At 36.3% G+C, this 10,661-nt stretch overlaps 1 protein-coding gene across 3 annotated transcripts; it reads right to left on the bottom strand.

Annotated features, from left to right (window-relative positions):
- Positions 1-465: 465 nt before the first annotated feature.
- On the bottom strand, positions 466-7,843 carry LOC123760320 (copper homeostasis protein cutC homolog). 3 transcript variants are annotated; one of them, XM_069338327.1, is made up of 7 exons: positions 7,572-7,843; positions 6,701-7,304; positions 6,002-6,184; positions 4,490-4,661; positions 3,934-4,043; positions 897-1,067; positions 466-722 (listed from the first exon to the last, which is right to left on the bottom strand). In XM_069338327.1, the coding sequence occupies exons 3-7, from the start codon at positions 6,172-6,174 to the stop codon at positions 605-607; spliced, it is 744 nt and encodes a 247-aa protein (XP_069194428.1). In that variant the 5' UTR covers positions 6,175-6,184; positions 6,701-7,304; positions 7,572-7,843; the 3' UTR covers positions 466-604. The 3 variants fall into 3 exon arrangements, with proteins under 3 accessions (XP_069194428.1, XP_045601864.1, XP_045601860.1); XM_045745908.2 differs by lacking the exon at positions 6,701-7,304 and having other exon boundaries at positions 7,588-7,843; XM_045745904.2 differs by lacking the exon at positions 6,701-7,304 and having other exon boundaries at positions 7,572-7,841.
- Between the last annotated feature and the right edge of the window lie 2,818 nt (positions 7,844-10,661).

Raw genomic sequence — 10,661 nt, 5'->3', positions numbered from 1 at the left:
TAGTATAAATAAAAGTACCAAAGTATGATGACAGGTAAATGTGCTTAACACTATATGAAAGGGGGACCAAAGAGGATAAGATCACAATTTACAAAATACTGAAGGGGAAGAGGCATAGGTAAGATAGTGGCAGTCTTTTGCAAGTGTAGCAAATAAGACGAGACAAACAAGTTGTCACAAATCTATCGAGAGATGTGAGAAAGTACTCTTGTGTAGTATTAAAGTAGAATGCAATTCAGTATGTACCTTCATAACTCTTAAAAGAGTAAGTACATCATCATGCTTGAACATTGAAGCACAAATATCCAAGACATAACTATTGTCTCAGGTGTGTCTACCTCAAAATGTGTGTATAATATTCTGTATGTAAAGACAGAGCAGGAGGGAGCATTTGCACTGTTTTAATATTTTAATTTATTGTTTATACTATGAGGTGTCTGGCATAAGCTGCAATTAAAACAATAGTTAATTTTATTTCTATATTTCAATTAACAAAATTAACCAAATATAAGAAAGCTTCTAGTTATACTGGTAATTATAAAATATATTGATCAAACCCTAGAATAATAAATTTCCGTTGCCTTTTTAATATGCTGTACATAGGTTAGGCTTCTTCCATTGCTAACTTCATAGCTCGCACCTCTTCTGGACACGCTACCCACATGATGTTGTCATTCCCACTACCCATCTTGGCTCCACTTGTTTCCTCTGAGCTAAACACTCTGAAAATTATAGATATTGTTTTAATTTATTTACCAGCAAACGGGGTCTTTCATTACATTCAGTGCTTGATTTTTTATCATATACAGTTATGTTTGCTCTGTGAGAGATTTTTAAGGAACACATTCTTCAAGCAGTGTAAGAAAAAACTACAGTTGGAACAATTAATATCATACCTGCATATTCTTGCCGATGCATGACACTGAGTAACTCCTGTGAGTGATATAATTTTTCCAATATTATTTGACTTCACTCCAGCTCCTGCCATGATTGCAATACGCCCTTTTGCTGCTTTTACTAGATGAGCCAAAGTGTCACTTCCTTCCAAGGCAGTCGCTTTTCCACCACTGACATGAAAAAACAAACGATCACTGCTTTTTGAGAGGCACGTCTCGGAACACCTGGCTACTTTGTATTACAGCACCTGAATCACACCTGTCAGTATCTTAACTTACTTTTGAGGATCTTTTTTGATGCAACAATGTTAAATAAACTCTTAACAAGTTATAAAAGGTTAAAAATTTATTTTCTTTACAAAGGAACACAGGTAAGTACTGTACTGTAATGTTTTTCACAAATGTACAAGGCTTTATACGCTACTATATAGAGTAAAGTCTTATAGACTTCAAATTAAAGTAAATTACAAAAGTACAGTTGGCATTTTATTATTGAAATTTTTAAACTTAAATTTTCTCCTCTTGTACAGTACTAATTTAATATCTGAGGATTAAGACATTTTCTATACAATATTCTACTGTCTTCAATTTAAAGGGCTTGTTTAGAGTCAGGTTTCAAAGAACACTAAAGATATAATATAAAGTAAAATATATATACTGTATATAGATACCATGTTATATATAGATCATGTGTGTTAGTTGAATTCAAACCAAGAAAATCTTACTTAAAAATTACATACTTCTCTTAACAGTGCCTAAGATAAGTAAAAAACAATATATATTGTTCAAGTTCACCTACACCAAAATTATCTTGTATTAAAATTTTATAATGAACAAAAGAAGGTAAACAAAAGAAGGGAGAGTTCAAGAGCGTCCCTCTTTTTTAGGGCAGTCTGTGAGTGAGTTCACAGACTATCCACATCTTTCCTGTGGATATTAAACATATCAGGTACTCTTATGGTGGATCAGTTTGAATCTACTGAACATGAATCCATCAGCTCCCTATGTACAGTACAGTACTGTGTGTGTGGCTTCTTTTCATGATCATGATGCATTTGTAAAGAATTTAGCATGACTGGAACCACTGGGAAATGATTTATTGGTTTCCTCCAATCCCAATGCTTTTGATGGTTATAAGTTGGAGAGTTTAGTAAGCCGAGTAATTCTTTTCGCTGTTCTTCAAGGGTTCATCTCGGGTTTGCATCCCTTCTTCCTAGATGAAAGAAAACCAGGTTTTCTTTCCTGCCTTGTACCTTATACAAAATATCAGCCACCAGTGTTACACAAACACTTTCAAGCTCCCTACCAATTTTCACATTTGAAGTTTACAGGATGACTCGACTGCCTCCTGTATGGTGCACAGGTGGTGGTTTATGCTTGCGCCTTCAAAATTTGGTGGGCCCTCCAATGCTAATTGTACTCTGCCAAGAATTGTCTTGGTCTCTCTCATTATGTCCTTCTCTACCTGGCTCTTTATGAACAGGTTTCTCATTCCCAACACTCCTTGCATTGACTGATCTGACAGCTGCTTCGACTCAGCAGCTCCCTTGACTCTTTAGGTTCTACATTCTTTAAAACTGGTAGTCTTCTTCAACATCCATCCATCCTCATACACCACTGGAGGCTGGTGTATGAGGCAATCCAGTACCAATAGGGCACTGGATTGTCTAAGCACTTTTGGATTTCAGAGATTGCCTTTCATTTGTCAGACACCCTTAAGGCTTTGTTTCTTGTGTCCCTTGCTATGGGCCAGTGTGTAGTTGAACTTCATGCTCTCCTCAGCGTATTTAGCTTCATCTGTTTTGGTTGTGGGGATGCTTTCATATCTCTATCTTATCCTTCATTCTTGGCCAAAAACACAATGAATACCTTTTTGAAGAGGCTCTGTGTTTTGGTGAATGCTTGGCTTGTTCATTATATTTACCCTGGTCTGTGTCTGGTGGCAAATTTATGCCAGCATCTCTTGCCCTATAGGCATTCCCAGCCAATGTCTCTCTTTGTGAATTCTAAGACTTCTTTTGTACAGTACTATGATATGGATCTCTTAACTGCTTCACAGAGATATATATTTGTGCTTATGACATGCTGAAAGTCGGTGCTCTCAAGGCATCTTCCTCAGCTTTATCATATTCAGACATTACAGCTAAAGAGGTTCTGGAAATTGACCTGCATGATGGCATTTCCAAACCTCCACAAAATCCCCCTTCTTCACTACCAGTGTGATGCTTTGGAACAGCTCCTTTTCTAAAGCCTGTCTTTGCTGCTTATGGAGCTTTTGTGCTGGAACATGTGGAATTTGTGACACCGGATATTATGGGGGTTCTGTTTCCGTTTATACCACTTTATAGGTCAAGTAAATTTGTCCATAGTCTCCTTTATTGTACTTTTTTCTATTGTCTTCCTCTAATGCTAGAGGCTTGTTTTAGGGAGAAACCAAGTAACAAAACCCAGAAATCAGGCTTTGAGTCAAATTTAAAGCAAATTTCTGGGCAAGTCTTGATTGCTCTTGGGTCCTTCCATCTCTCCTGGGCTTAGGTGGTTTCCTTTGGGACAATTCAATAGTATTAGCTCTGGTTTCTGATGATAATAGCCAGGTGTAATAACCTGGCAGATTAATCAGCAATTTATGTGAATGCTAATTAGCAATCCCTGGATTACCAATTAGTGCTTGGTCCCGGCTTTGAATGTTTTGGAATGAGCCGGTAGGCAGTCATTCTTTGTTGTACAGTATTAATGACTCCAAGTATTGCCAGCATCAGTAGGATCTAGCAGGGACAGTTTGTAAAGATCCTTGCTGTGACAATGCAGACTGTTGACCAACCATTTCGAAGCATAGGCCCAAGTTGCAGCAAGAAGGTTCTTTGACTTAGTGAGCAACTGAATACCTTGCCCAGAAAAGTGTTTTACATTTTCTTCAAAAGTCTGATTCTTTAGATGGTAAACTATACCAAGCAATTTAAAATTTTCATAAATTGTATTTCCCACTGTGAATTACTGTTATTAAAACAAGTACTGTACTGTACTGTATGTACTGTACCTTGTTAATATCCTTTGATATCCCAACTGAATAACAGTCTCAAGTTCACTAAGAGGATCACAAAGAAGGTCAAATGCTCTGTGAAAAGTACAAGGTAGACCACTTGCTGCCTGGGAAAAGAAAAAAAAAGTTGAATAAAGGCATGGTTTCACCATGGTCTGGCAGTTTCCAACTTGGACACTGTCTTTACACCGTTTTACACCGAACAATATATCAGTGCTAAGTACATGATCTCACACAAAGTGCTGTACTAGATTTGATAAGGCCCCTACAAGCAAAATGTTACCTACAAATATAATATACCATACTTTGATGCTTCTCTACAATGTTTTCCCTGTAAGAAATATATTGTATGCAACTCTCTTTATTATTAGTTTAACCAATTTTTTGTTCCTATTTAGTGAATTTTATATTATATACTGTATGTAACTTCAAATGTGTTTTGTCACTGCAGTATAAAATTATGTGGGTATACATGTGCTTACAACATAACAGAAAATTTAACTTAACCAAAATAAACAGTACACATGAATCTTAATCTGAATATAAGCCTTACCTCTCTAAATTGTTTACAAAGTTTCTTATCAATAGTACCATCAGTATTGAGTGCACCAAATACCAAGCCATCTGCTCCTAATTTTTTCAGCATTTCTGCATCACTTAGAATAATCTCAACTTCACCTTCAGAATACACCATTGGGCCTGCTCGTGGGCGCACCATGCAAAATCTAGAAATACGATGCTGTATTTCAGAAAGAAGTAAATCTTGAAAGGCATTTAGTTTTATAAAAGCTTGAATACTGTTTATGAGTAGAACAACAGTTTATACGAGCCTGATAAAAATAAGGTCTCGAGTTTATATGAAAAGCAGCTTTCAGAGCAGAGCACTTTTTTAGGTAAATATCTTTGTTTACAGGGAGGATGCATATAGTCAAGCAAGAAAACATTCTAGGCACTAGTTTCACAGTGATCTATTCAGCCACTTAAACTGTCATTAAAAGTGTTAGTCACTGGAGATAAGCTTAATTATAGATTAGATTAACAACCAACATACAATTCATACTCAATAAGGATAGCATTTAGCACCTGCCACTCTAATTTGACTTGACCTTTGATGTGCATTTATCATGAAAGGTGCCACTTTGCCTGTGTACAAGAAAAATATTAATAATTTGTTCTGAAAAAATGACGCACTTGCCGGCAATAATAAGGAAAATTAAAAATAAAATACTGCATGTAACATTTCAATGAATGAAGATAAGCCACTTAACATAGAATAGATAACAAGATCTAGGTTTGGAAGGCTTAGATAGGTGTCATGTTGCCATTTGTTGGCAGGGAGCTACTCATCCTGTCTTCCAGACAGTTGGAAGACATGGAATGCGTTAGCGTGAAACCTCACATAATGGCCACTTGTAATACCTGGTGAGGATTCAGTAAGATTTTTGAAACTTTATGGATATATCCCAGATGCTCATTCTGAGCTGGGGCTGAGTTTTATCCAGTGCCTTCCTGGCATCTTATATGATGGAATGTTTAAAAATATCCCAGTGGTGTTTGTGTCTGAATATCATCCAAAGTGACCGTTAATCTGTCCAGATTATGATAGTAGATTCTTACCTTGGGAAGCAACTGAATGTAACAGGTCAGAAATTAACTTTTAACAAAAGAACATTTGAGCAATAATCTACCTACAATTTACAAAAGAACAGGCTTGTAGCACTACAATACACAACTATCTTATGCATTTCTCTTGTGTTTTTAGATATATTTTAATTGAAAGAAGGGCTCCTACTTATAAGACTAGTTTAAAAAGTTTATATAGGTGTATGATTTTGTTTTTTATTCAACTTTATTTTCTTACTATAATCTGTGCAATTTAATTTTTCAGAGAAGAGTAACCATTTTCTCTGGGCCATAGCTATTGTGATTTCTTTTCTTAGAATACTAGATACAGTATAGCATAGTTAACACAGCTAATATAAAAGGATCAAACATAAAAAACAAAATGTAATTGATTAGATCAGTGTGTTAATATACAATATAAATGTCAAGTAATTCAACATACACATCAACAGGCCTCTTAATGTGCTTCTTGATAGCCATAAGAAGGCCAGGGGTTGGAGTGAGACCACCTTCTGAGAGGGCATAGCATACCTCCAGACGGTCTGCCCCTCCATCAACAGCTGCTACTGCTGATTGCAGAGAATCAACACACACTTCCAGTTGTTTTCCGGTCATCTTCCTGAAGCTAAGTCAAGATTAAATGTGAATTAACTAATATAATCTTAATAGTAATAATAATTATAACATATTAATAACAAGATATAGTGCAGTATGAGTTGACCCAAATTCTGTTGTTATCTTTAAGTAATTTTATTCTAATCACATTCATTATCATACATGACTGTACTAGTCTGTTTTTGACAAAATTTAGACAACTGATACATTAAAGAATAAGATAATGTTGCTGGAAGCTTGTAGATTAATCCTATATAAGTCTTGCACAATTATTGGTGACAGTGTTAACAGCAGCTAACAGTCAATGGGTTACAACAAATAAATAAACAAAGGAGAATCCTTTCTCCATGATGGACGATAGCTGTCTGGCCGCTTTCCTCAAATTTTGGAAACTGTAAACTATACGTGCCCACCACCCATTACTTACCTATCAATACAGTACTTACCTATCAGTATCTATATGTGAATAAGATCTAGCTCTTTATGACTGTTACATTATAATTGATCTACCCTACTATTTAAATACCTTGTTAAATCTAACTTCAAAGTTGTGGTTCGTGGAAGTTGCCTTCATGGCTTCATTCAGTGCATTTCATTTGTTGATCACCCATACAGGGTATGAGTACTGTATTTCCTTACATTTGTTCGACTCATTTGCATTCCCAACTTTCATTTCTGTCCTCTTGTCCTACTTTCTCTCAATTTACAGAGACTGTTCTTGTCCAAATTTGAATTTAAATTTTGCAACAGAGGACTAGTTTATTAGGCAATGTCACTTGTCAAGGTGAGCCAAGAAAGGCAGTAGTTAAATAAGACTGGACAATTGTGAGTACAGTAATGTAGTATACTGATAGGTATTTTCCAATGAGAGAAGGATGTGGTGACTTACGACAAAAATTGCTGCCCCCCCCTGTACTAAATACTAGTAGCAAATAAATAGAAAGGTTCAGATAGTTAAGGGGAATAAACAAGGTGGATCGAACCATTACCTATGGTTCATCTATGAGACATGAAGGGTCCAGGTAGTACCGTCGGGTTCCTTCTCGACTCGCAATCGAGAATACAGGGTTCGAATCCCAGGCAGGACAGACATGGTTAGTCGTATTTCTTATCACCTAATGCCTCTCCACCTAGCAGTAAATAGGTACCCAGGAGTTAGGTAACATGTTGTGGGGTTGCATCCTGGGGAGGGCCAGTAATTCGGCCCTGGGGGGGGGGTGTGTGGAGGTGACCTCGATATAAGCCTAGCATGTACTGTATGTATATACTGGCTGTCTGTCCCTCGACACAATAAATTATTTGAAATGACTAGTATAATAATTTTTTCATTATTTGATTTAGAAAAATACTTTTTGATAAATATATATTGTCCATAAAAGGTTTTTCCCACTGTGTACCTTTCGGATAACGTACACTTGATGGTTGTAAGATCTTACAACCCTTCTTCTTCTTGATAGTAGGTACAGTTTGCATGAAAGAGTTAACCTCTCGATGACTGCACCAGTATAAATGTTGGGAGACGCGTTTTTGTTGAGAATAATAAGTTTTGTTGTTGATATTGTAGGGTTAGGGGCAGCTACAGTATCTTCGATGGATGTTGTGTTGTGAGTCAACTGATCGCATGTATATCTGTGGTGCAGGATTTACGTTTTCTATGGATGTCCGACCGTTGTGGACGTTATGGATATGTACTCAACTATGTTAAGTCGTATACAAGACGTTCGACACAGGATTTTATAATTAAAATTTTTTCTCCCCCCCTTCCTACCATGGTAGGGCTCTCGGTGTGCTTAGTAGAGTTAAGGAGGGTATTTGTCTGAGGGTGTTTGCAGGATACGAACCCATGACAAAGCGCTCGCGGAACGTCAAGCAAGTGTCTTACCACTACACAACGGAGACTGTAAATTAAAATATTAACCTAAATAATTCGTTTGTTAGACAATATATGATATTCAAATCTATAAATTACTTTAGAAAAGCCTATAATGCATATATAAATATTAATTTACACACTCCTGGACCTAGATTCAGGAAGCTCTGTGTATTTCTTCGTAAGTGGGTTTGCTACGAAGGTTCCTAAGTGCGCCCTAAGAAGATGCTTAGGTGCAATTCAATAAGGTATATTTAGGAAGAAAATTGTTGGTTCACCTGCGTGCCGATAGAGGTCACTACTGTGTTTCGTTTGGCCAATCAGAGAGCAGCAACATTCTTCATATTGAAGATTTAGCGCTGGCTTATCGGAGCTCTACTGCCTCCTATTTACGTCGAATTTTCTTATAAAATTAGTATATTTCGAAGTAAAACAATGTTTTTACAACTTCTACAGCCAGCACCGACATTGTAGTAAACAAATATGTTACATTTGTTGTTTACCTACGTAATTCTAAGAGATACTGTGTAGCTGTCCTTGTTGCTCGGAAGATGCGCTGACAATTATTGTATATATTTACTGAATTTACCCAAGGGCTACTAACTATCTAGTGACCTCGAAGAGGACAGAAAGCCGGCGGCTTGTTAAAGGGCCCGCCAATTGTCTTTATGATATTTTTTAGCTGGAATTTGGCATTTACTGGCTTCAGCGGGTAGGCGGTTCCATGGGTTTATAGTCCTCTTGGTGGAAAAAAAACATCTGTTTTCAGTCCTACTTGAGAGAACATACTCTCCAACACTATATCTGTGATTGTCCTGTTATCAGTGACTTCATACCAAATGGTATGAGGTATTTTGAGCTCTGTAATTACTTCATACACTCAGGAATATTGGAAGATATTCTTGTGCTGCACCCAGATTTTGCCAGTGGAGGCTAATAGATCAGCATTAAGTATTTTGTTCTCTCCTAATTCCATGTATGACTGGCCATCCTGTGAGGTGAGGATGTTGGGTGAGCTTGTAGCTGGTTTTTTATCTACACTGTGTGGTCCTTTATACAGAATAGGGAAGCAGCACATTGCTGTGTATACCTAAACATGTTTAAAAATACATTGTTTGAGAGGAGTTTTGTAGAAACTGGTAAGAGTAATTATAATATAATGTTTCCATGATTCAGTGCTTACCTCCTGTGAAAATTGCTTAGAGTTGTTTAGTCAGAGTTGATTTGTTTTTTGTATTGAGGCTGGTATTTTCTAAATTGATTCCATGTACAGTATGTCTAACCATCCTGTGAGATGGGAGTATTAGATAAATTTATAGCTAGTTTTTTATCTACACTGTGTAATATTCCATATAGACTAGGGTAGCAGCACATTGCTGTGTATACCTAATCTTCTTAATAAAAAAAATCAGTAATAAAGATTTTAAATTATAGTTTGTATTACAAATACAGTACTGTATTATCCTTATTAAATCATGTTGACCATGGATCATTAAGATCTCATGTTGATATGTAATACAAGTCATATTTCTTTTGAACTGCTAATCCATGCTAATCATTCATTAAATTGTGCATTATGTCTCAATTTTTCACTTCCTTGGATATACTGTACAGTACAAAAAGATAGGATAAAAATAAACCAGTAATATTTCTTTCATTATATTTTTCATTTAAATAACTGCATCAATATTTTTACAGCTGACAGGATTTGTTTTCCCATACAGGTGCATTATTTGTTAAAAAAAATTTGGTTTATTGTTACACACAATGGTGCTACATAGCCTTCCCATACAAGGCACCAAGGTGCTACATAGCCTTGGTGCCTTCTTTTAATACTTACTGATTAAAAAATAAATAATAAATACATTTTATTCAGGAAAAGTACATACAGTTGATTTACAAACAATGATGGATTTATAGGCAGAGCTAGTACATACCATACCTAAAGCCACTAATACTCATAGCATTTCGGGCAAGGTGTGGGGGAGGGAAAAAAAAACACTAAACTAAAAAAACTAAAACTTAATAGTAATCAGGATTAGGTATAAATTGTGTTAAAAGAAGGAATAAAAAATACAAAAAGGGGGTTACCATAGCATAAATCAGCAATTGCACATGTTGGTGAACAGCGTTGTTTAAAAAATAGCAAGACATGGGTTGACATTTAGGAGGTAAGTTAGGTTACATGGAGTTAATTTGGCAGTACTTGGTTTAACTCTTAAAACTGGTTGAGAGAGGTACAGCCTTTGACATGATTCGGGAGGTCATTCCACATTCTGGGTCCCTTGATTTGTAGAGCACTTCTAGTTTGGTTACACACAGCCAAATTGAGTAACAGGAAGAGGTCTTGGACACAAATTTGTTCCATGCTAAATGTAGAGGAATCAGCCGAGTATTCCTCAAATAAAATAAGTTGCCTCAGCTTATAAGGTAAATAAAATAAGCATTTCTCAAATAAGTAGCTGCCTCACCTCACTGCCTTACTGCTACATAGCCTTCCCGGCATGGTGCCTTCTTTTGATAATTACTTGTTCCACACCCAAATTGTATAACAGGAAGAGGTCTTGGACCCCTACTTCCCCCTCTCTTTTAATAATCTATATAGTCATAATTATAG

The sequence above is a fragment of the Procambarus clarkii genome, chromosome 39, assembly GCF_040958095.1.
Source record: "Procambarus clarkii isolate CNS0578487 chromosome 39, FALCON_Pclarkii_2.0, whole genome shotgun sequence".
In the NCBI taxonomy this organism is placed as follows: Eukaryota; Metazoa; Arthropoda; class Malacostraca; order Decapoda; family Cambaridae; genus Procambarus; species Procambarus clarkii.
The sequence above is the reverse complement of the archived record's forward strand: the minus strand, read 5'-3'. Positions and strand labels throughout refer to the sequence as shown.

What these genes read in the sequence shown, in the direction of transcription:
- LOC123760320 (XM_069338327.1), bottom strand. Translation starts at nt 6,174, where the DNA reads ATGACCGGAAAACAACTGGAAGTGTGTGTTGATTCTCTGCAATCAGCA. An exon ending in ATTAAGAGGCCTGTTGATGT is followed by an intron (nt 4,662 to 6,001) that starts GTATGTTGAATT and finishes TCGTATTTCTAG; the next exon opens with ATTTTGCATGGTGCGCCCAC. An exon ending in TTTGTAAACAATTTAGAGAG is followed by an intron (nt 4,044 to 4,489) that starts GTAAGGCTTATA and finishes TTCTTTTCCCAG; the next exon opens with GCAGCAAGTGGTCTACCTTG.